At 43.4% G+C, this 25,000-nt stretch overlaps 4 protein-coding genes across 8 annotated transcripts in view; 2 read left to right on the forward strand and 2 right to left on the reverse strand.

Moving 5' to 3' along the window:
- Positions 1–2,674, reverse strand: part of srd5a2a (steroid-5-alpha-reductase, alpha polypeptide 2a) — a 7,301-nt gene extending 4,627 nt beyond the window's left edge. Inside the window, exons 1-2 of the mRNA XM_017458097.3 lie at positions 2,115–2,674; positions 1,198–1,361 (exon numbers count right to left, since the gene is read on the reverse strand). Of these exons, the coding sequence (XP_017313586.1) occupies positions 1,198–1,361; positions 2,115–2,389 (439 nt within the window). The 5' untranslated portion in view covers positions 2,390–2,674. The remainder of the gene's footprint in view (positions 1–1,197; positions 1,362–2,114) is intronic.
- The window catches only part of psen2 (presenilin 2), a 17,343-nt gene extending 2,172 nt beyond the window's left edge, over positions 1–15,171 (forward strand). The window contains exons 1-11 of one of the 3 annotated variants that reach the window (XM_017457298.3): positions 3,143–3,298; positions 5,828–5,979; positions 6,230–6,432; positions 6,546–6,687; positions 7,195–7,262; positions 8,024–8,244; positions 8,853–8,951; positions 9,359–9,412; positions 11,346–11,477; positions 11,578–11,693; positions 11,836–15,171. In XM_017457298.3, the coding sequence (XP_017312787.1) occupies positions 5,854–5,979; positions 6,230–6,432; positions 6,546–6,687; positions 7,195–7,262; positions 8,024–8,244; positions 8,853–8,951; positions 9,359–9,412; positions 11,346–11,477; positions 11,578–11,693; positions 11,836–11,991 (1,317 nt within the window). In that variant the 5' untranslated portion in view covers positions 3,143–3,298; positions 5,828–5,853 and the 3' untranslated portion in view covers positions 11,992–15,171. Of the gene's footprint in view, positions 1–3,142; positions 3,299–5,827; positions 5,980–6,229; positions 6,433–6,545; positions 6,688–7,194; positions 7,263–8,023; positions 8,245–8,852; positions 8,952–9,358; positions 9,413–11,345; positions 11,478–11,577; positions 11,694–11,835 lie in introns of those variants that run through there. The other 2 variants (XM_017457299.3, XM_053675981.1) reach the window with 2 other exon arrangements.
- Positions 15,172–15,179: 8 nt separating this feature from the next.
- Positions 15,180–18,054, reverse strand: dpy30 (dpy-30 histone methyltransferase complex regulatory subunit). Of its 2 annotated transcripts, none has more exons than XM_017456794.3 (5): positions 18,006–18,054; positions 16,781–16,821; positions 16,623–16,670; positions 16,268–16,419; positions 15,180–15,380 (listed from the first exon to the last, which is right to left on the reverse strand). In XM_017456794.3, exons 1-5 carry the CDS (start codon positions 18,037–18,039, stop codon positions 15,308–15,310), a joined length of 348 nt encoding a protein of 115 aa, XP_017312283.2. In that variant the 5' UTR covers positions 18,040–18,054; the 3' UTR covers positions 15,180–15,307. The 2 variants fall into 2 exon arrangements, with proteins under 2 accessions (XP_017312283.2, NP_001187634.1); NM_001200705.1 differs by lacking the exon at positions 18,006–18,054 and adding an exon at positions 17,277–17,299 and having other exon boundaries at positions 15,182–15,380.
- Positions 17,521–25,000, forward strand: part of LOC108258583 (transportin-2) — a 16,613-nt gene continuing 9,133 nt past the window's right edge. For both annotated transcript variants that reach the window (XM_017457291.3, XM_017457292.3), the window contains exons 1-6: positions 17,521–17,848; positions 19,879–19,978; positions 20,524–20,599; positions 20,703–20,852; positions 22,684–22,790; positions 22,958–23,091. In XM_017457291.3, the coding sequence (XP_017312780.1) occupies positions 19,880–19,978; positions 20,524–20,599; positions 20,703–20,852; positions 22,684–22,790; positions 22,958–23,091 (566 nt within the window). In that variant the 5' untranslated portion in view covers positions 17,521–17,848; position 19,879. The remainder of the gene's footprint in view (positions 17,849–19,878; positions 19,979–20,523; positions 20,600–20,702; positions 20,853–22,683; positions 22,791–22,957; positions 23,092–25,000) is intronic.

Genomic DNA, 25,000 nt, shown 5'->3' on the forward strand with positions numbered 1-25,000 from the left:
TCAAACCCACGAAAAATCAAACTCGCTAATAATCAAACCCGCGTATAATCAAACCCCGAATGTTAAACCCGCGAATAATCAAACCCACGAAAAATCAAACTCACGAATAATCAAACCTGTGAAAAATCAAGTCCCGCGGATAATCAAACCCGCAAATAATCCAACGCGCGAATGTGGAGGTCATTGTACAATCAAAATGACGGTGTGTTGCAAACAGTGGCTCAGTAAAATAGCAGTAAGATACTCTATATGGCCAAAAGTATGTGCACCCCCTGACCATGACACCCAAATATACTTGTTGAACATCCCATTCCAGATTTATTCCCCCTTTGCTGTTATATTAATTAGCCTCCACTCTTCTGGGCAAGCTTTCCACTCGATTTTAGAAGCTGGTTGTGGGGCTTTGTGTTCATTCAGCCAGACGAGCATAATACAGTCGTGAAAAAAAGTTTTGGTGCTAACACCGTAAATGACCAGCAGAGGCTGCCATGTCAAGAAACTCTAAAAAAGTAAGATCTTAAGCTTTATACATCAAAACAGGGGTTTGTATTAGACTCGCTAAAACCAGTAGCCGGTGTACATTCTTGAGGAAAGAAAAACAAAAATAGACACCCTAAAGGAGATGTTTGGTTTGGGATCCTAATGGAACCCCTTTGGAAAGCTAGAACCATTCAACCTGACAATTTCCTGTGTAATGTGCGTAGAGTGAGTAGATCTTTCTGTTGACATTTAGCATGTACTGCAGACTTAGTCAGATTTCCAATGAAAAGGAAAGGACAGTTGTTAGAAAGTCTTGCATCAGGATTTTTTGAGGATTACTGTTGGGGAAAAAGGGATGAAATGTGCATTATTGTGAAGATGAAAAAGACAAACAAACAACATTTTTGTCAGAGCTCAAAAGTGGTCAGGCGAGGGATTAGAATGATTCACCCACACATGTTAATGTTAAACATCTGGAGACTTGGAATCAGTGACTAAACCTTTGAGAATTGTTGTTTTGTTGAGGTTAAGTGCGGGTCAGTTCGAAGAAAAGTGACGGCAGGTGTATAACAGGTAGATTCTAACATGAAGCTGGGTTTAATCTACATTAAAAAACCCTTGTACGTTTTATCCGTTTATAGTTATACACAACAATTAGAGAACAGTGCTGTTTTTTATACGCAGTTGAACCCCTTCACTGTGGCCCGATGCGCTCACCCAGTATGAAGCGAACGTCCATGTGCCAAGCATCGTCAAACTGAGCGCAGTGAAGCATGTAGTGCCCTTGCAGGAAACCGTTCAACGAGCAGAACGCCACAGCCGACACCATGATGAACAGAGGACACGGCCGTCCTCTATTCAGCAACGAGTAGACGAACGTCCTGAAGGGACAGAAAACATGAGAGGTGATGTGACGAGGAGGGATTATAGCAGCAAACGCAGTCCAGGTCATGTCCGAGTCGTGCCTGATTATCGTTTAAAACAATTACAGAAAGCACTTTGCATGAGAAACAAGGGGGTTTGAAAGCTTTGGGCTTTTTCTGTAAGGCTTGGGGAAAATATACTGTAGCTGATATATAACGTAAGTCAGAACAAGAGCTGTCGAACTTGTTTTCCGAAGCATAAACTGTAGCTATACATGGTTAAAAATTAATTCATGTTCCGTAACTGATCATTAAAAAAAACGTTTACTGGGAAATCGCTGCGGTACAAGAGGTGTAAAAGGCGTGCTCGGGCGTGCTTTTTTTTTTATAGAGAACATCACACCGGTGAATTATCAGCAACATCCTGAAGTGCTGTCACGTTACAGAAAAATCGCAACGTGTAAACTCCTCTGTCCTTCTACAAAAGCACTGGAGTCTCCTCCCATGGACGTCTCCAGACAAACCTTCTCCATAAAGCATTTTCTGAAGCGTCTGCTGAATCAATCTTTACTCTATAGGGGGAAAAAAATACGCTATGAAATAGTGTGTGTGTGTGTGTGTTAGTGCTGTGAATGATTGCTGTGTATTATATAGTCTTGAGGAAATCTGTACACATGACTTGAAACTGCCTTGTCCTGATTTGGAATAACGATTAATCTGTACAAAAACATAATAATAGTTTATTTACGCCGTGCATAATCCAGATCCTACCTCTGGAAGTAGTGCAGGCAGAAGGTGCAGACGAGGAGACTGCGCCCCAGGCTGTGTGAAGTGTCTGTGCTGAGGAGCAGGAACACGGGAACTAAGACAGAAGGCAGTTCCTGGATGAACCACGCCGCCTTGGCCGGCACCATCACACCGGGAGCGCTGGTGTCCACATAGCGGCCGTACTGCGTGTGCACCTTCAGCTGATGGAGGAGAAACAGAACACCTCCGATGATAAAACCCCAGCTGAGGAAACACACACTCCTCTCCATGCACTGCATGCTGACATGTCCTGCGTGCCTGCCTCCTACCTCCCAGTTCTTTCTCTTTCCTTCTCTTTTGTCCCCTCCCTTAACTTTCCCCGCATGTAATGTGAGAAGGTAGCCCAAACAGCATTCTTCTGCTCTACATAACTGATGGAGAGATAAAAAAAGGACCTACATATCTTCTTGTTGGGTGTGAAGGTCCATGCATGCTCCCGGCTCATGTCAGCTTGTAATGTCAGCCTAAGTTAGAATTCGACTGAATTCAGATGTAAACCTTTAATTCTCTAAGCCGGTGCTTTTCAAAGTGAGCACCCCTGGGGCCTCAGCAATCTGGTGTGCCCATCCCTCCCACTAGTGTGTTTTCTCTTTCTCACTCTCAGACAACCACACACACACACAACCAATTCCTAATGTAATGTGATGTAAGATGTAATTATTAATAATAATAATAATAATAAAAAAGGGGGATATATTCAGAAGTCTGTATGTTTAATGTGTTTTAAAGACATGCCAAAAGTTTGGGAACCCCTGTTCTAAGCTTTTCTTGCTCAGTAATGTTTTCTAAACTCCTTAATATTCGCTTGTAGCGTCAACTAGATTATAGCGCCATCTACTGTTTAATTAGCTGTATTTATGGATTCTATATTTGTACAGTGTTGTGGACTAAAAAAAGCTAGTCAGGTGACCTGTGTGTGTGTGTGTGTGTGTGTGTGTGTGTGAGAGAGAGAGAGAGAGAGAGAGAGAGAGAGACTCAGAGAGACTCAGAGACTCAGAGAGAGATTCGTGTCACGTGGTGTGGAGGCGATCAGCTGATTGGCGCATCACTTCCTGTTTAGTTCTCCCGGTGTTGTCGGAGACGAGATCAAGCGTCTCGAAGATTAACCGCTAGTTCTGCGGGGTTTAAACGCAAATTCTCACATTTGGGTGAGTGTATATGTTCATTTCTTATCGGTTTACACCTTAACGCGTAGATGATTTACAGTTTGTATTCACTGAAGTGTTCCTGGGAAACTTTGTGTCGAGCTCCTGAATGTTTATTAGAGAGAGCGAGGAAATTTCACGTGAACTCTCAGCTGAAGATTGACCTTTATAATATAATATGATATAATATAATATAATATAATAATCCCTCTAAAAGAAACCAAATCGTCCTTTGGGATGAACTGCTGGAGAGAATCGTTGAATCGTTATTTATTTAGAAAACAGACCGTGTTCCCTGGTAAACAAGCTCCAGGGCTGGGGCGATGTGGCACACGGTCATATCGCGATATTTCTCCTGATGCTTCATGATGTTTCCACGATATCATCTATACCAGATTTGTCCAGAGTTCCAGCAAAAGCACCGCTTCGTTCAGTCCGGATGTAAAAGTCATGGACGTGCTTTTAGTGCTCGTAGAGATGATACCGCGTTATCTGTAGTGTCGTTCCATGGATGTTCATCATAATAATGCTGATATTTAAATAATGGTATGAATATGGTGATAATACAGATAAACAAGGAATGATATGCATGATCATATGTAAATGTGGATATAGTATGAATGATAGTATGGATAAACATAAAATTAGTATGAATGTTAGGACAGATAAAGACTAAATTAGTACTGATGATAGTATGGATAAACATGAATATAGTACTGATGATAGTATGGATAAACATGAATATAGTACTGATGATAGTATGGATAAACATGAATATAGTACTGATGATAGTATGGATAAACAGGAATGTAGTACTGATGATAGTATGGATAAACATGAATATAGTACTGATGATAGTATGGATAAACAGGAATATAGTACTGATGATAGTATGGATAAACAGGAATATTGTACTGATGATAGTATGGATAAATGTGTATAGTATGGATAAACAGGAATATAGTACTGATGATAGTATGGATAAACATGAATATAGTACTGATGATAGTATGGATAAACAGGAATATAGTACTGATGATAGTATGGATAAATGTGTATAGTATGGATAAACAGGAATATAGTACTGATGATAGTATGGATAAACAGGAATATAGTATTGATGATAGTATGGATAAACATTAATTTAGTACTGATGATAGTATGGATAAACATGAATATAGTACTGATGATAGTATGGATAAACAGGAATATAGTACTGATGATAGTATGGATAAACATGAATATAGTACTGATGATAGTATGGATAAACAGGAATATAGTACTGATGATAGTATGGATAAATGTGTATAGTATGGATAAACAGGAATATAGTACTGATGATAGTATGGATAAACATGAATATAGTACTGATGATAGTATGGATAAACATGAATATAGTATTGATGATAGTATGGATAAACAGGAATATAGTACTGATGATAGTATGGATAAACAGGAATATAGTACTGATGATAGTATGGATAAACATGAATATAGTACTGATGATAGTATGGATAAACATGAATATAGTGCTGATGATAGTATGGATAAACAGGAATATAGTACTGATGATAGTATGGATAAACAGGAATATAGTACTGATGATAGTATGGATAAACATGAATATAGTACTGATGATAGTATGGATAAACAGGAATATAGTACTGATGATAGTATGGATAAACATGAATATAGTACTGATGATAGTATGGATAAACATGAATATAGTACTGATGATAGTATGGATAAATGTGTATAGTATGGATAAACCTGAATATAGTACTGATGATAGTATGGATAAACATGAATATAGTACTGATGATAGTATGGATAAATGTGTATAGTATGGATAAACCTGAATATAGTACTGATGATAGTATGGATAAACAGGAATGTAGTACTGATGATAGTATGGATAAATGTGTATAGTATGGATAAACATGAATATAGTACTGATGATAGTATGGATAAACATGAATATAGTACTGATGATAGTATGGATAAAGAGGAATATAAATCAGAATGTCCATGCCGGATGTTGATCTGAATAGACGGGGAAATGAGTGATGATATTCCAGGTAAAGATGGATATTGATGTTGAAAGCGGTGGGTAAACCTGCGGAGGAACACGGATACCGTATGTATGATCTCATGGATAAACACAGATATTAATAAGAATGGACGTCTGCACAGGATGTTAATATGGATGAAGACAGAAATGAAGGGAAGTCAGTGCCTGATAAAATGATGAGCTCGGATATTACGAGCGAAAACAGACTTGTTCTAATTTCATCTAGGTCATCTTGAGACGATTCTGTCTAAAGCACGGATATTAATCGTGATAATACGGCTGAAGTGGAACGTGGGAACGTGCCATATGATAATCCAGATCAACTCTGAGCAGGAGGATGAGTGGAATGAAACCCTGGGCACAGAAACTCAGTTCTCATCTGCTCAGCTTGTTCTACAGTGAAGTTGGTCTGTGTTATAAAAGTCTGTGATGTTCTTTTTTTATGTTCTTCATATTTCTAGGATATTTTCGCAACCACAGGCTGTTCATGAACGGCTCGGAGAGCGAAGAGGACTCGTGTAGCGAGAGGACGGCGCTCATGGGCACGGAGAGTCCGAGTTTGCAGCCGTATGACCGGCAGCGTGAGCCGCCCCAGGACACCGACGCCCCCCGGGTGAGCGTGGAAACGGAGACGCTCTACTGATTATTCCATTACCCATGACGTCGTGTTGCCGCAGTGACTTAACGTTAACCTAAGCTCCGCCCTCTTATAAATGAATATGAAGAAATGAATGTGTAATTATGTAGTCTAGTTGTCTGTGCGTACTGTACTGTGTGTGTGTGTGTGTGTGTGTGTGTGTGTGTGTGTGTGTGTGTGTGTTAAGCTCGGTTGTTAACAGTAAAAGTGTGTGTGTTCCTCTCAGCGTCAGCCCGTCAGCTCCGACTCGTCAGACCCGAGGCGAGTCCCGCGCGATGCCGTTCAGGACGGCGAGGACGAGGAGCTGACATTGAAGTACGGCGCGAAACACGTCATCATGCTCTTCATCCCCGTCACGCTGTGCATGGTGGTCGTCGTGGCGACCATCAAATCCGTCAGCTTCTACACGGAGAAGAACGGCCAGCGCTTGTGCGTCTCGCATCGTTAAACATCCGGTCGATCATTTCTGTATTTATTCCCTTCATCGCAGGCTTCGATATTTACACACACACCAACATATTGTCGTTGTTTTCTCTTGAAAGGTTTTACACACCTTTCCCGGAGGACCCGAACACCGTGGGCGAGAGGTTGCTGTCGTCGTTTCTCAACACGATCGTGATGATCAGCGTGATCGTGGTCATGACCATCTTCCTGGTGCTGCTGTATAAGTATCGCTGCTATAAGGTGAAGCTCCTCCCATCGCACTCGGGCTCCTGGTCTGGAGAATCACTCAAGCGTTATTCATAGATTAATATTATATATATATATATATATATATATATATATATATATATATATATATATATATATATATATATATATATATATATATATATATATATATAGTGTGTGTGTATGTATGTATATGTTAGGTTATATCGGACATCCCTAATCCCAGGCACGGCGGGAGAACATGTAACACTCCACACGGACTGCGAGAGAGACTGTTGTGTTATCGTTCGTGATACGACATCCTTGCAATAACGATAAGAAACAGTATGACTCGCGCCGCTCTGTTCACTGCGTACTGTTAGAAGCTTGCGTTAATGCAGTAATGATTAACAGCCAATCTACAGTCCAGCGCTTATCAGACCTCATGAGCTCAGATTATACGTACAGTCTCTATCACTGTAATCAGACTGTGTGTGTGTGTGTGTGTGTGTGTGTGTGTGTGTGTGTGTGTGTTGTCAGTTTATCCACGGCTGGCTGATGCTGTCCTCCCTGATGCTGCTCTTCTGGTTCAGTTTCATGTATCTGGAGTAAGTCACACCATGTTCCTCAGGCACTCCACAGGAACGGACTGAATTAAAGCAGCGTAGCGTGTGTTACGAAACCTCCTCCATGCTTCTTTTTCCTTCCTTTTTGTTTTGTTCTTGAAGACATGAAGTGATACTGTACTGCTGCAGGGCGCTGGGTGGGGATTAGAAAAGAGGACATAATACCAATAAGAGCAATATTTCCTGATCTCGACTATTCCCGTCCTACTGAATTACATGCAAAGTGTTAAAGGGGTTAAAGGTGCCGTTTGTAAAGTTCAACATGGTTTCTAGATCTGTAATGATCGCGTCGTTTCAGAAACACCCTGGTAAAACTGGGATTCTCAAACTCACCTTGCAGCGAATCTTCATATCACGCTTCTGTTGGCATTTTTTTCTGACCTGGAAATGAGCTCCGCCCTCTTGTTGAAACAGACCTGCTTGGTTTTTTTTTTCCCCCTCTCTCTCTCTGCCTTTTCTTCTTAAAAGGTAACTTGGAATACGTGTAGTTTTAACAGAGAAGGTCTGCTGGTTGAAGATAATTTTTTTTTTTTGTAGTTGCAGTTCACCTCGCAGGCAACAGAGTGCGCTAAACATTACAGATTGCCCCTTTAAAGTGTCGTATCTCAGCCGTTTTGATCTGAAAGAGAATGCCGCCTTCATCAGCAGTACTTATTAAACTTTATTATAAAGCTTGCTTAAATCAGTTTCCTGACGCTACACGTGTCCCACCGCTGATCGTAGCTTTTCCTCTCCGTGCACAGGGAGGTGTTTAAGACGTACAACGTGGCGATGGACTACCCGACGGTGGCCATGATTATCTGGAACTTTGGTGCGGTGGGGATGGTCTGTATCCACTGGAAAGGGCCACTGCAGCTGCAGCAGGCCTACCTCATCATGGTCAGCGCCCTCATGGCCCTCATCTTCATCAAATACCTACCTGAGTGGTCCGCCTGGGTCATCCTGGCCGGCATCTCTATCTATGGTGAGGACGGGAACTCGATGGTTTCCGAATCATTAACCTGGAAGGGAAAAAATATCGAAAGAATCCTGCAGGTCGATGCGATCGATCTCGCGTTACACCGAATTCTCAATTCTGATTGGTCAGGAGGCGTCACAGTTCTGTTTGGTCACTCTGACAGTAGCTGCAAAATCACAGGTTTATATTCTTCATGCGCTCGTGTCCGATACCTTATCGTTTCTGTAGCAACAGCTCGATCACAGGGACTCGTACGGCGGACGCCGTACGTCTGATCAACAGATTAAAACGGAGAAATGTATACACGTTGATACGGTCAGGTTTCCTGGACGTTCTGCAACATGAAAGGTAACTACAGATGGATAAAAAGTACCACGTGTAGTGTAATTAATCAAAAATGTCGGACATTTTTTGGGTGTTTTTTTGCCAATAATCCACTTCAGAGTGGTAGCAGTGACTCCGCTTATTCGCAGCACCCCGCCATTGATGATCTTCCTGTGACAGCACAACACGGAGGGGTTTATTCCCTACATATGCCGTTATGATGATTTGTAAAAACGATTTTCAAAATGTTTTTGATTTTTATATATACCTAAATATTATATTTGCTGCAGATCTGGTAGCTGTACTGAGCCCCAAAGGTCCTCTGAGGATGCTGGTGGAGACGGCGCAGGAGAGGAACGAGCCCATCTTCCCCGCTCTCATCTACTCCTGTGAGTCGACGCGTTCAGTTGGGTTTAATGCTGTATTAACTGACAGCCCGGTCTTGAGAGCAGGGACCAGGGACTGTTTTTTAGAAACCAGACCAGATTTCAACACTCAAACACCAAACTGTTATGTAATCGGAGGATTATGAAGGGAGTTTCTTACGCCAGCTACTTCTAGTTTCTCGGCATGTGTGAGTAATGTATTTCAGCTCCAACCATGTGAGAAGTCTGACTCGGACGCCAAAAACCCCACGCTGCCGCAGCTTTCTCCTCTTACAGCACTTAATGAACCAAAGCTTTGAAAACATCATGTTCTCTACAGAAGCGCTGGTTAATCACATGACTGAAATTTACAAAATGTGTAATAAATAAATAAATAAATAAATAAATAAATAAATCTCTTCTTTTCTCAGCTGCTATGGTGTGGATGGTGGGCATGGCCAATCCGTCTCAAGCTGCTAATGCAGGTAAGTGTGTGCTACAACACGAATAACCAGGCAGGGATTGGCTGAAAGGGTCCCGAGGACACCAGCTGCAAACTGTGGAGGAAATTTCGAAGTGCTTTGTTGTTGTTGTTGTTGTTGTTGTTGTTGTTGTTGTTTCAACGTACTATCTCATTACTTTGACTGATATTAAGTTAAAACAGATATTGAGTTAAAACAATGAGATATTAAGTTAAAACAAGACGTTGAAATAACGAGATATGAAGGTTGCAATAACGAAGTATTGAGTTAAACAATTGGATATTAAGTTTAAATAATATGTTAAAATAATGAGATATTAAGTTAAAACAATGAGGTATTAAGTTAAAACTGAGGTATTAAGTTGAAACAATGAGGTATTAAGTTAAAACTGAGGTATTAAGTTGAAACAATGAGGTATTAAGTTAAAACTGAGGTATTAAGTTAAAACAATGAGGTATTAAGTTAAAACTGAGGTATTAAGTTAAAACTGAGGTATTAAGTTAAAACTGAGGTATTAAGTTAAAACAATGAGGTATTAAGTTAAAACAATGAGGTATTAAGTTAAAACAATGAGGTATTAAGTTAAAACTGAGGTATTAAGTTAAAACAATGAGGTATTAAGTTAAAACAATGATGTATTAAGTTAAAACAATGAGGTATTAAGTTAAAACAATGAGGTATTAAGTTAAAACTGAGGTATTAAGTTAAAACTGAGGTATTAAGTTAAAACAATGAGGTATTAAGTTAAAACTGAGGTATTAAGTTAAAACAATGAGGTATTAAGTTAAAACTGAGGTATTAAGTTAAAACAATGAGGTATTAAGTTAAAACTGAGGTATTAAGTTAAAACTGAGGTATTAAGTTAAAACTATGAGGTATTAAGTTAAAACTGAGGTATTAAGTTAAAACAATGAGGTATTAAGTTAAAACTGAGGTATTAAGTTAAAACTGAGGTATTAAGTTAAAACAATGAGGTATTAAGTTAAAACTGAGGTATTAAGTTAAAACAATGAGGTATTAAGTTAAAACCGAGGTATTAAGTTGAAACAATGAGGTATTAAGTTGAAACAATGAGGTATTAAGTTAAAACAATGAGGTATTAAGTTAAAACTGAGGTATTAAGTTGAAACAATGAGGTATTAAGTTGAAACAATGAGGTATTAAGTTGAAACAATGAGGTATTAAGTTGAAACAATGAGGTATTAAGTTGAAACAATGAGGTATTAAGTTAAAACAATGAGGTATTAAGTTAAAACAATGAGGTATTAAGTTAAAACTGAGGTATTAAGTTAAAACCGAGGTATTAAGTTAAAACTGAGGTATTAAGTTAAAACTGAGGTATTAAGTTAAAACTGAGGTATTAATTAAAACAATGAGGTATTAAGTTAAAACAATGAGGTATTAAGTTAAAACAATGAGGTATTAAGTTAAAACTGAGGTATTAAGTTAAAACTGAGGTATTAAGTTAAAACCGAGGTATTAAGTTGAAATGATGAGATAATCTCTATTAATGATATTTATTACAACGCGCCATGTTGTAATAACGAGTTAAGTCAAGATAAGGAGTTAGGAGGTGGCAGTAATGAGTGATTAAGCTGAACTAGCGAGATGTTAAGCTGAAATACAACGTGCCACGCTGAAATAACGAATTAGTAAGTTGAAATAACAAGCTGAATCAGCTGAAATGATGCCACGCTGAAACAAGGAATTATTTCCTTTTATAAGACATAAATAGAAACAAGGGGATATTAAGAAGGGGAAGAAAGCGTCAGGACTCCATGGCGATCATCTCCTAACAGCAGAAATGATGAAAATGTCGCGTGCTACGTTTTAGCATCTGTTATGTCGTCTGATGTGATTCCTGACTAAGGCTCGAGCTCGCACGCCAGAATCACAAGCACATCTCGTATTTCAGTTCTGCATTTAATCTGTTCAGTATGTTCCTCAGATGAGGAAGTGCTTCATAACGAGGCCGGGGTTTTGGAGAGGGAAGGGGCGGAGCCTGAGAGTCAGGCGTTGCATGGGCAGAGCAGGAGCCACTCTGTAGAGGAGGACCTGGAGGAAGACAGTAAGTTTGTTTGTTTATAATTTTTTTTAGGGATCTACATTACAACAGAAATAACATGCGACAGTCTTAAATGTGTGTGTGTGTGTGTGTGTGTGTGTAGGGGGCGTGAAGCTAGGATTAGGAGACTTCATCTTCTACAGTGTTCTGGTGGGGAAAGCAGCAGCCACAGGTGGAGACTGGAACACCACGCTCGCCTGCTTCGTAGCCATCCTTATCGTGAGTAACACGATACACACACACACACACACACACACACACACACACACACACACACACACACACACACACACATGTCGTGTCGCGAGCGTGTGTGGTTGCTCCGCCCGTCCCTGATCTCGCCACTCGTCTCTCTCTGTAGGGTCTGTGCCTGACACTCCTGCTGCTGGCCATCTTTAAGAAAGCTCTCCCGGCTCTGCCCATCTCCATCACGTTCGGCCTCGTCTTCTACTTCTCCACTGACAACCTGGTGCAGCCGTTCATGGACAGCCTGGCAGCTCATCAGTACTACATCTGATCCCGGAGACTCGCCGCCGCCGCCAAGCCATAACGATACAACCAGCGCCCGCCAATGTGAGAACGACTACAAAGCCTTTAATTTCCCCTCGTACGTGAGAACGCAGGAGGCAGGACGAGCTGGCGATCGCCGTCGCTCATGAAGACGCGGCCGACGTGGCGTCTGTAACCCTGCCACGATTTCTAGAATAAAAGCCCTGATCTGGGATCAGATCTCACCGTATGTATTCGTATCGATAACTGCATATGAGAACTGACCCTAGATCAGATGCGAAAGCGGTTCAGCTCAGAGCTTTCTTTCTTTGGCTTCCCTTCCCAGATGCTCATCGGAGGTTTATATCGATCTCCACCAAAAAAAAAAAGCCACCAGTTTCTTAAGCTTGATGTTTTTTTAAAAAAAAAAAATTTTATGTGAAGTAAAAACCCATGCTATTATTGTAGTGCCATATCGTAGCAACAAAACCCTGAAAGAATTGAAGGACGAATCGACCGTACACAATTTCCACTTCAGCGCAAACGTTGTGGACGTCGGTTTCTTTAGTAACCGAGCTACGAGGCTAACGTGGCCGAGAAAACAAACGCGTGTGTAGCATCACGCGGCCATTTAGAACCGATTAGCACCGGATTAAACGCTAATCAGAAAAAAACAAAACAACAACAACATTTTCAACGTTTTCACATTAAGCGTTGTTATTTTATTTATTTATTTATACAGGTTTGGTAGGAGTACTCTTTTAGTTAATCAGAACTACGTTCTACACCGGACTGGGCGATATGACCAAAAAAAAAAAAATCGTATCACGGTACTCGATACGGACATTTCTGCGACACTCGATGCGTCTCGTTTAGCTCACAAACCGTCCGCGAAACAGTAGAACGAAATAAACGAAAACAAACCCCCGGAAAAAAACGGTAAACTGAGTTGGCCGATACTTTTCTTTAATGTCTTCAAAGACGAAGATTAAAAAAAAAATGTTATAATAAAATTTTCGTAAAATCCATTCAGTACCGTTTAATTTGTAATAATTAAAATCGTTTTTCCAAACGGATCAACACCATACCAACGATATCTCCGAAAAGTGTACCGCGTAATCATTTATCACGATATCGATATGATGATATCGATATATATCGCCCAGCCCTGGATCTACTATTAAATCGATGAACCCATAACCTCTAGTAGGATTATTATTCCGTGTCGAGCTCCACCACATGATTAACACCTCCATTCAGAAATCGTGTAATATTTCAGTACTTCTACGATGCTACGTCATTAGCCTCGTACCTCAGAACTTCAGGCGCCGGACGTGTCTCGGCTAATCGACTCCATTTTATTTTTCGAAGGATGTGACGTGGACTCGTCTGTTGACGTTTATGTTTTAACGGGTTACGGCCTCGATTTCTTTCCGATAAAACCGGGAAGAAATCCCTGATTTTTTTTTTTTTTTCTTCTCTCTCGATAGCGTTCAGCAGTTACTACGACGTGACAGCACTCTGAACGAGACGAATGATCTCGAGCGCTACGTTCTCTTCGAAGGAAAAGTGAAAAGTCGCGACACTCGGTATACGGGCTCGAGCTCCGTGTTGCACGTCAACTCTTCCGCTTTATTTCCGCGTACGTTTATTTATGCCGGGTTGAAAGCGCCGCTCTCGGTCGCCGTGGCTAGGCGAGAAAACTCCGAGGTGTCTCGTTCCGGCAGGGAATTTAACGTCACGACAAATCCCAAACGATCCGATTTAGGGCGGAGTTATTCCTTATCCTGTACACTTTGTGGCATGCTGTTATTGGAAATCAACTGTGTTGAAGGATTCATTAAAGACGCGTTTTGTCCATTTACAGTTACACCGAACGAAACAAGTTCTCGCTTACGTTATAGCAGCTATAAACAGTCGCTCTCCCTCATCGGGGAAAAAAAACCCCGCAGCTTGTCACGTGACTCATAACTCCGTCCGGACCATGTCGTAAAACGCAAAGTTTTGTAACGTAAAGCGCTGATACTGGAGACTCCTCCCACAAGCGTTAAATAACAGAAAACATCACCACATTGATGTTTTGTTTTTTTTTCACGTGGACGGCGTTACCGTAGGAACGATAACGCGTTAAAAACGAACGCGTTTTTAATATAAACCAGCGGTCCTCGAAATATTTTGATGTTGTTCGGAGCGTTGAAAATCACAACCCACGCCGTCAAAGTTCGTATATTTAGGGGTCCAAGCACCAACGTCAACTCGGACGTCACGTGAGATCCGGAATAGAAAGGTTCTCCAGGTCTAGAAAAGTGTTGTTCAGAAACATCTCGACGTACAGGACTCCGTCGAGGTTTTTGTGATCGTTGCGGACAAAAAAGGCTTTTTTTTTTTCCCTCCAAAATTTTGCGACACGACTTGTGCTTTTTTTTTTGGTTTTCTGGAAAACTACACGTATCGGCGAAATCGCAATCGGGCCAAGTCGTTTTGCAGCGATCGTTCATAAACGAGACCTTTTAACCGTACTCGTGTCTGACGCACGTGAATCGAAGAGGCCGTCTTTTGTCGTGATGACGTCACGAACCTGCGGTAATTTCGAGTCCGTAAATCCATGCGATTTTTATTTTGCGGTTAAAGGGACACCCGGCGACAAACCGTGCGAGAGCCGGTGTTCTAAACTACTTCAGAGTGTAACCGTAGTCACTGCCATGACTTTTCCACATCGTCATTCTCCATTTATTTACCTGGGAACCGCGGTTCCTCGGGTTCTAGCAGCTTCCTCAAACCCATGAAGTATATTTGATCGAGTTGAAGTTCTGACCGGCTTGTCTGGGTTTTTTCTTTTTCTTTCATTATTTCTGTTAAATGTTAAGCTTATCTTTTTTTCTGCAGTTTCTTACTGCCTGAAGTGATTTAGATAAAGAAGGATGAACGAGTACGGACGATCCGTGTGACTAAAACGATGAAGGCGGGGCTTCGAGACTCGTGTTTTTGTCTACGCTGAGCGTCTTTATATACCGAAGAGGAACATATTCATACGTTTTCTAGATTCCTGTGTAAAACTTTTATTATTGTTATTATTTTGTATGTTTACATATTAACCTGGAGGTTTCCTCGCCAGGCTTTTGTTTGTCGTGTGGAACCGGTGTTGCGTGAGAATAAAGTGTAAACAACCCAATAAACTGGACAATAAACGATTAAACTGACAAACGAAGCTTGGTGTCGTGTTTCTGCTTTAACATTTTTTTAATCCAAAAAAAAAACAACCAAGAAACAATTAACGCGGACTGCAGACGTTTGAGCGAATGACGTGGTCGCGTTTCCATCGGCAGCGTCGTCGATCCTTCAGCTTAACCCCGGTCCTCGAACTGCGACTTGTTCTTCAGGAGGAACGCCGCTAAAAACTCAATGGGATTTGGAGGCCTGTGGAAAGAAAAACAGAAGAGGGACAAAAAAAAAAAAAAAAAAAGGGTCGTGACGATTACACTTAACGCGTAAATGTTTATTGTAAACCACAGTTCCGGAATATTCCTCATATAAATGTAGCGTTCCGTGTCCCCCTCTAAATAAATAAATAATAAAACTCTATAGGCGTGCGTTAAACTCCAGGGGTTTCGGTACCACGCTGTAAAACGGCCGTTTCTGGAGGTGTTGCGAAGACGCTTCCTTCCGAACAAAATCGCAGGTCACCGAACCTGCGCAGAATACCAGGGGTGTTCGTGCGGACGTTCACGGGATCGGCGACGTATGACGGAGGACAAAACGGGTGCGCCGGGAACTATTCTTTCCGACGTTTCAATAAATCGTGTAAATCCTGAATTAACTGGTTCTCCACACTCTACTTTGCTCTGTGTGTAAATAAAGTCGAGTATGAAACCGTGGATAATTCTGACGAGTTTGTTCTTTACAGTGTGGCAAGAAGGAACGATGCTTCTTTTTTTTGCATGATAGGACACATGACAGATCTGATGTAAAGACTTTGAGCCAACTGATTCAAGCGAAACGAGCATTTCGTAATCGAACGTTATTTTTTGTCAAACACGAAACGTGTGATCAGGGACAGACGACTAACTGCAGCAAATGGCTTTTCTTCTGTACGACCGTTGACCTACGAAGACTCTCAAAATAGGCCACGCCTACCCGATGACAAAATCTGCCGAGCTGTCCCGAAATCCCCGGGGGAGTGCCTGTCCTATTCTATAAGCTTCTTCGGGCAACTTGAGTGAACGGGCAAAATAATCTAAGATGTCATCTAGTGACTTGAAGGGAAAAAAAAACAAACAATTGAGAACACTGCCTGTGAAACGCACCGTTCCTTGGCGAGCACGGAGAGGCCCTGGAGCAGAATGGGCACCACTGTCTGATCCAGATACGCTCGTGTGGGGAGAGTCTGTAGCGTCTGGAGATCCACCTTCTGTTTGGGTACTTTCTCAGCGTTGGCCTTGTCGCTCTCCACTATTCTCTATATACACACACACACAAGGCACGCCATCATGAGATACAAACTGTACACAGTGGGCATTACTCATACCACATCGCTGTCGAATTCTCAACGTAACTATAAACAGATAAAAACTACAGCATGTCAGATTGCTGTGGTATAAGAGGAATGAACACTTCAGGATGGAACTTGGGCGTTATAGCGGTTCTCCTCGTGTCTGATACCTGGATGTTTTCCGTAAGCCCGTACTCTGCGTGGGGATTTTCTGCGACCTGAAACAGAAACGATGCCGGTCAGAAGTGATGGGGTGAGTATGTGGGGAAAAGTTTTGGCACCCACCAATCTCTCGTTCATTTCTTATAGTAGCGTTAGAATAGCTCACAGGAGTGTGTCCTTCCATGCTCTGATCCGCATCTGTGTGATCTGGATACATGCAAAAGACAAAAAAAAAAAAAAAAAACCTTCATAATCCTTCAGATTGTACTTAACTGACTTTAAATAAATAAACAGGCCTGGATTTTTATTCAAAACATTCCCAAAAAAATCGAGTACTTTGAAATGTGTATTAACAAAATAAACATTAGCTTGATAATAGTATTATGTACAACATGCTCACACTGTAAAAAAGCAAATGAATAAATAGTCTAATTTGACTGGTCTGATTTTCAGCAAATGCTAACTAGCTACCGCTGTATGGCGGGATTCAATGGGCTAAATTAGCACTGATAGCTACCTAGCTAACTTGGACGTAAGCTAGCTAGCCATTTTTAGCCAAATATTTAAATAACTTAGGCATAAACAATATTCATCACCGACTCCAAAGGAACTACAGTTTTCTTTTGTGTAGAAACCCCGAATTCAAGATACTTAAGACCCACCGTCTGCCATGTTTGTTGTTAGTTTCTACGCAACTATTTCCTACGCGCCGAATCAAACGCGAGAATTTACGTACTTTGCGTAGCGTCGGCCCTGCGGGTTACCGCAACAGTGTAATCTCGCGTGATTTGCGAGGGCAACCGGAGCGACGCGTTGGTTTCAACAGCAACTCTCGGACCTCTCGCGAGAGTTGACGAGACACTAAGGTCACCTTCTAGACATGGCCGAGAACCCTTGCCAACTTTAAGTTTCCGCGTTAAGTAGGACGTCTATCGCTGATTGGATACACGGAAATAGCGTCACGTCGTTTACGGAAGCCGAAAGTAGACAGTGTAGGTGCCTATGCACCATACTGAAAAAAAAAATCGCAGTAGTAAAAAAAAAAAAAAAAAAAAAAAGAGGCGCTGGCGATTGAATAACTAACCTCACTAATCTCACGAGATTAACTGATATTAAAGACAGGAGATTAAGCACAGTTCAGCGTTATTAAGCTAAACTGTAATCTGATCAAACCAACACACACGAAAGAAGAAGAAAAAAAGGAATCGGCGTGTTGACAAACCCGCGACATCAGGTAAAAGCGCCTTTGGCGGCACTTTCAACATGTTAGCATGCTAACCTAGCTGCGGCTAGCTAGCTCTCTTCTACAAGATGCATTTGAAGGCAATCAACGAATGCAATGTTTCTTCTCTGTCTTTGTCGTTTATATGTTTTATAGTTATGTCACTAACTTGGCGTCGCATATTGGCTGATTTTTTGACACATTATCCCTACGTAGTTCTCATATCCAGCTAACAAGGTTAGCCAATAGCTAAACAGCGCAAATATGGGAGCCCCCGTCGGCGTCGTTTTTTATTTCGCACCCGTATTCCCTGAAAACCCGCCTTCGGCCAGAGAGGACGCGGGAGGACGATTGGACGAAACGAGCGCCAATCATGAAGTGCTAGCCAATCCGCGCAGAGGATTCGGATATACCGGAAAACGGATGGGAGGGGGAAATATAGCGTCCATTTTTTTTCCGGCCTTACCAGATTCAAAGCCGGACAATGTCGTGATTTGCATACATTCGCATGAGCCGTGTGGCGATGTAAACACAATTAGGTCGTGTTTACATCAACCCGATCCTTCATAAAACACGCATTTGTGCAGGTTATAAAGAGTAAGTGCTCGTTGCTTTGATTAACGAGCGGAATAAAGAGCTGGATGTTGATGCTCGCGCGAGACACAACCCGAGCTAACGTTTAATCAGTAGGCTAAGATTATCTCGCTTAACTAATTCGAGCCAACTCATTCTAGTTGATGCGACGAATTTGGGATAAAAATCTAAAACTCTACCTGGCCTTAAATACGATAATATCAGTACATATTTATTTAAAAAAAAAAAAAATCTGTGTGTTATTTAAAGCGAATCGTCAATTAATGATCCGAAAAGCTTTATAAACAGAGTGCGAATAGGGGTCGGGAGGATAACATGAACACATTAACCCCCAAAGAAAGTAATGTCAAAACGGTTTGGGCATTTATTAAATATTTATATGGAGTAAATAATTCAAAAAGGATACAACAGAATACATTTCTGTAGCCGGGTTAGAAAAAGGCGCATTTGAAGACACTTTAAAACACCCCTACAGTGGACCGTACCATATTTTAACCGTTGATACTCAGGCTTTTTTTTTCGTTGTTTTTACATTATTATTATTATTTATATCACATTTTGTATGTTATTTATAAACAACTATTTTTGTATGTTTTATACTTTTTTATATATATATATATATATATGATGTAGTATTAACGTTTTCGTACTTTTCTTCAGAGTTAAAACAGCGCGTGAAACCTCCAAACAAACCAAATCCCATCGGTCCTGTTTCTATCCACACAAGCGTTCACTTATTCAGTGCACTACTTAGGGAGGGTCACTCTTTTAAAGGCATGTTTGAAAAAGCCTAGTGGATAGACAAATGCAAAGCGCACTCCTGAGAATCCCATAATGCACTGCAGGAGGTTGGTGTCCAAATGCTGCAGGAGGTTTTCTTTGTGCACTGCGCACTTCGTAGGGAGTAGGGAACGAGCGGGTCGATTTAGGACCCGCGCTCCGTAGTGGTGTACTAATTCGCACTCTGTTTATCTCCTACAGGTTAGCTAACCTTAATTAAATAAAATTAAACAATAACAACAAAAAACATTATTAACAGTCCTGACCTTTCCACCTGCTTCCATCGTGTCCCGTCACAAGAAACCGGTTCTGATTTGAGTCATTGCGATATGTTTATTTATTTATCTATCTATCTTTTTATTTATTTATTTATTTATTTAGTTCTTTTCACCACACCATTGCACTCAGTCCATTAAGTCTGGAGCATCAGTAGCTGGAGCTGTCAGTGTGTGTGTGTGTGTGTGTGTGTGTGTGTGTGTGTACAGGTTTATCTGGAGAGTGTGTGTGTGTGTTGCATCGCTGATCATTTCGAGTAGAGTTCTCTGTCTAGCGCACTCATTCGTCCTCTGTGTGTGTTTTCCGTGTTTCTGTTTTATTTGCGTGCGTGCATGTGCGTCCTCGTCTTTGTGGGTGTGTGTGTGTGTGTCCGTGTGTGTGTGTGAGGGCAGGATGGAGTGGCAGCCGGACGAGCAGAGCCTCCAGCAGGTTCTCCTGCTGCTGAAAGACTCTCAGTCTCCAGACACGGCCACGCAGAGAGCGGTACAGGAGGTATCCTTTCAACGAAAGAAAGAAAGAAAGAAGAAATTCATGCAGTGTGTGTGTGTGTGTGTGTGAGAGAGAGCGAGAGAACCTGTCTCTCAGATCATTGAGTACCAGTCTTCTGTATTTTTATCTTTTTTTTTTTATAGATCAGGAAATATTTCAGCGAGTGACGTTTGAGCCATGGATCATGACGACGACCGCGGAAACGTGTGTTGTTGTTTTTTTTTAGAGAAACCGCTAAATGTTTTAAAGCTCGACTTGGAAATCGGATGGACGGAGATGTTTTGGCTGCAATGGTCGGTTTTAGTTAATCCTGAAGACGTCCGTAAGATACGCCAACGATGCCGATGGCGTAGCGGGCGCGGCGAGAATGGAGCGTGTTTGTGCACCATTTCTCCGGGATTCTTGAGGGGAGGTCCTCGTGTCAGGGGGCGGGGCTTATTCTGCATACGAGTTGTTTAGGAAGTAGGAAACCCCCCCCCCCCGCCCCCCCCCCCCGCCCCCGGGTTGTTGGTGTTTGTGTAAAATTTCCTTATCTAGCATCGTGACAGAAACTGGAGCAGCTCAATCAGTATCCTGACTTCAATAATTATCTCATCTTCGTCCTCACGAGTCTCAAGTCTGAAGGTGAGTCCCGGGATCCTTTCATCCCTTTAAGTGATGAGTTTTATATGATGTGTTGATTGATGTGTGTGTGTGTGTGTGTGTGTGTGTGTGTGTGTGTGTGCAGATGAGCCGACTCGCTCTCTCAGCGGTTTGATCCTGAAGAACAATGTGAAGGCTCACTATCAGAGCTTCCCTCCCGCCGTGGCAGACTTCATCAAGCAGGAGTGTCTCAACAACATCGGAGACCAGTCGCCCCTCATCCGCGCCACCATCGGTGTGTGAGAGTGTGTGTGTGTGTGTGTGTGTGTGTGTGTGTGTGTGTGTGTGTGTGAGAGAGAGAGTAAACGGATGATCAGTATGACGTCTCCTTGTTGTTGCTGTGGAGGATCAAACACTCCAGAGAACGACGCTGTAGGAAAATTATCAGCGTCAGGGTGGGAAGAGAAAGGAAGGAAAGAGATGGGAAGAGGGATGAGAAGAGAAAGGAAGGAGAGAGAAGAGGAAGGAAAGAAGGGGGGAGAGAGAAGGGAATAGAAGAGAAAGGAAGAGGAAGGAAAGGGAAGAGAAGGGGGAAGAGAGAAGAGGGAAAGGAAGAGAAAGGAAGGAAAGAGATGGGAAGAGAAAATAAGAGAAGGGAGAAGAGAAGGAAAGTGATGGGAAGGGGAAGGAAAGAGAAGGGAGAAAAAATAAGAGAACGGAAGGAAGGGGAAGGAAGAGAAGGGGGAAGAAAAGAGAACAGAAAGGAAGGAGAGAGAAGAGGAAGGAAAGAAATGGGGGAAGAGAATGGAAGAGAGAAGGGAATAGAAGAGAGGAAAAGAAGGGGAAAGAAAGAAAGAGAGGGAATAGGAGGGAAGAGATGGGAAGAGAAGAGGAGGGAAGGGGGAAGAGAAGAAAAGTGATGCTAAGAGGAGGGAAGAGAAAAGGAAAGGGAAGAGAAGAGAAGGGAAGAGAGGGAAGGGAAGAGAAGGGAAGGGAAGAGAGGGAAGGGAAGAGAAAAGGAAAGGGAAGAGAAAGGAAGAGGAAGGAAAGGGAAGAGAAGGGGGAAGAGAGAAGAGGGAAAGGAAGAGAAAGGAAGGAAAGAGATGGGAAGAGAAAATAAGAGAAGGGAGAAGAGAAGGAAAGTGATGGGAAGGGGAAGGAAAGAGAAGGGAGAAAAAATAAGAGAACGGAAGGAAGGGGAAGGAAGAGAAGGGGGAAGAAAAGAGAACAGAAAGGAAGGAGAGAGAAGAGGAAGGAAAGAAATGGGGGAAGAGAATGGAAGAGAGAAGGGAATAGAAGAGAGGAAAAGAAGGGGAAAGAAAGAAAGAGAGGGAATAGGAGGGAAGAGATGGGAAGAGAAGAGGAGGGAAGGGGGAAGAGAAGAAAAGTGATGCTAAGAGGAGGGAAGAGAAAAGGAAAGGGAAGAGAAGAGAAGGGAAGAGAGGGAAGGGAAGAGAAGGGAAGGGAAGAGAGGGAAGGGAAGAGAAAAGGAAAGGGAAGAGAGGGAAGGGAAGGGAAGAGAGGGAAGGGAAGAGAGGGAAGGGAAGAGAGGGAAGGGAAGAGAAAAGGAAAGGGAAGAGAGGGAAGGGAAGAGAGGGAAGGGAAGGGAAGAGAGGGAAGGGAAGGGAAGAGAGGGAAGGGAAGAGAGGGAAGGGAAGGGAAGAGAGGGAAGGGAAGGGAAGAGAGGGAAGGGAAGAGAGGGAAGGGAAGAGAGGGAAGGGAAGAGAGGGAAGGGAAGGGAAGGGAAGAGAGGGAAGGGAAGAGAGGGAAGGGAAGGGAAGGGAAGAGAGGGAAGGGAAGAGAGGGAAGGGAAGGGAAGAGAGGGAAGGGAAGAGAGGGAAGGGAAGGGAAGAGAGGGAAGGGAAGAGAGGGAAGGGAAGGGAAGAGAGGGAAGGGAAGAGCGAGGCGGCTTCATCACACCACAGCGGTGCTGATTGTTTCCCAGCAGCACTGAGGGTTTATTCCCTGCATGTGGACCAGGTTTCAGGATATTTACTCATCCCGCTTCACAAGGAACTGAATGCTTAATGCCTGTGCCTAGATACTGTTGCTAAGGGGAGAGGTTTAGAGAATTTGACCAAGGATTTTTTGTGTGTGTGTGTGTGTGTGTGTGTGTGTGTGTGTAGGTATTCTGATCACCACCATAGCGTCTAAAGGCGAGCTGCAGACGTGGCCTGAGCTTCTGCCTCAGCTCTGTAACCTGCTCAACTCTGAGGACTACAACACCTGCGAGGTAACGCGCGCGCACACACACACACACACACAAACAACAAACAGGTTCTGTCATGTGTCCATAGTATGTGTGGTTTTATGTTTGGTCTCTAATGATGGTCTTACTGTAAGCTGTGTGAGACTGATTAAAGTGTGTGTGTGTGTGTGTGTGTGTGTGTGTGTGTGTAGGGTTCGTTCGGTGCTTTACAGAAGATCTGTGAGGACTCGTCTGAGCTGTTGGACAGCGACGCTCTCAATCGTCCTCTCAACATCATGATCCCCAAATTCCTGCAGTTCTTCAAACACTGCAGCCCCAAGATCAGGTCTCGCCCTCTGCCTGTCTCACACTGTCTCTCTCTCTTTCCCTCTGCCTGTCTCGCCCTCTGCCTGTCTCACACTGTCTCTCTCTCTTTCCCTCTGCCTGTCTCGCCCTCTGCCTGTCTCACACTGTCTCTCTCTCTTTCCCTCTGCCTGTCTCGCCCTCTGCCTGTCTCACACTGTCTCTCTCTCTTTCCCTCTGCCTGTCTCACACTGTCTCTCTCTCTCTTTCCCTCTGCCTGTCTCGCCCTCTGCCTGTCTCACACTGTCTCTCTCTCTTTCCCTCTGCCTGTCTCGCCCTCTGCCTGTCTCACACTGTCTCTCTCTCTTTCCCTCTGCCTGTCTCACACTGTCTCTCTCTCTCTTTCCCTCTGCCTGTCTCACACTGTCTCTCTCTCTTTCCCTCTGCCTGTCTCACACTGTCTCTCTCTCTTACCCTCTGCCTGTCTCACACTGTCTCTCTCTCTTACCCTCTGCCTGTCTCACACTGTCTCTCTCTCTTTCCCTCTGCCTGTCTCACACTGTCTCTCTCTCTTTCCCTCTGCCTGTCTCACACTGTCTCTCTCTCTTTCCCTCTGCCTGTCTCACACTGTCTCTCTCGCTTTCCCTCTGCCTGTCTCACACTGTCTCTCTCGCTTTCCCTCTGCCTGTCTCACACTGTCTCTCTCGCTTTCCCTCTGCCTGTCTCACACTGTCTCTCTCGCTTTCCCTCTGCCTGTCTCACACTGTCTCTCTCGCTTTCCCTCTGCCTGTCTCACACTGTCTCTCTCTCTTTCCCTCTGCCTGTCTCGCCCTCTGCCTGTCTCACACTGTCTCTCTCTCTTTCCCTCTGCCTGTCTCGCCCTCTGCCTGTCTCACACTGTCTCTCTCTCTTTCCCTCTGCCTGTCTCGCCCTCTGCCTGTCTCACACTGTCTCTCTCTCTTTCCCTCTGCCTGTCTCACACTGTCTCTCTCTCTCTTTCCCTCTGCCTGTCTCGCCCTCTGCCTGTCTCACACTGTCTCTCTCTCTTTCCCTCTGCCTGTCTCGCCCTCTGCCTGTCTCACACTGTCTCTCTCTCTTTCCCTCTGCCTGTCTCACACTGTCTCTCTCTCTCTTTCCCTCTGCCTGTCTCACACTGTCTCTCTCTCTTTCCCTCTGCCTGTCTCACACTGTCTCTCTCTCTTACCCTCTGCCTGTCTCACACTGTCTCTCTCTCTTACCCTCTGCCTGTCTCACACTGTCTCTCTCTCTTTCCCTCTGCCTGTCTCACACTGTCTCTCTCTCTTTCCCTCTGCCTGTCTCACACTGTCTCTCTCTCTTTCCCTCTGCCTGTCTCACACTGTCTCTCTCGCTTTCCCTCTGCCTGTCTCACACTGTCTCTCTCGCTTTCCCTCTGCCTGTCTCACACTGTCTCTCTCGCTTTCCCTCTGCCTGTCTCACACTGTCTCTCTCGCTTTCCCTCTGCCTGTCTCACACTGTCTCTCTCGCTTTCCCTCTGCCTGTCTCACACTGTCTCTCTCGCTTTCCCTCTGCCTGTCTCACACTGTCTCTCTCGCTTTCCCTCTGCCTGTCTCACACTGTCTCTCTCGCTTTCCCTCTGCCTGTCTCACACTGTCTCTCTCGCTTTCCCTCTGCCTGTCTCACACTGTCTCTCTCGCTTTCCCTCTGCCTGTCTCACACTGTCTCTCTCGCTTTCCCTCTGCCTGTCTCACACTGTCTCTCTCGCTTTCCCTCTGCCTGTCTCACACTGTCTCTCTCGCTTTCCCTCTGCCTGTCTCACACTGTCTCTCTCGCTTTCCCTCTGCCTGTCTCACACTGTCTCTCTCGCTTTCCCTCTGCCTGTCTCACACTGTCTCTCTCGCTTTCCCTCTGCCTGTCTCACACTGTCTCTCTCGCTTTCCCTCTGCCTGTCTCACACTGTCTCTCTCGCTTTC

The sequence above is a fragment of the Ictalurus punctatus genome, chromosome 26 (assembly GCF_001660625.3).
Source record: "Ictalurus punctatus breed USDA103 chromosome 26, Coco_2.0, whole genome shotgun sequence".
In the NCBI taxonomy this organism is placed as follows: Eukaryota; Metazoa; Chordata; class Actinopteri; order Siluriformes; family Ictaluridae; genus Ictalurus; species Ictalurus punctatus.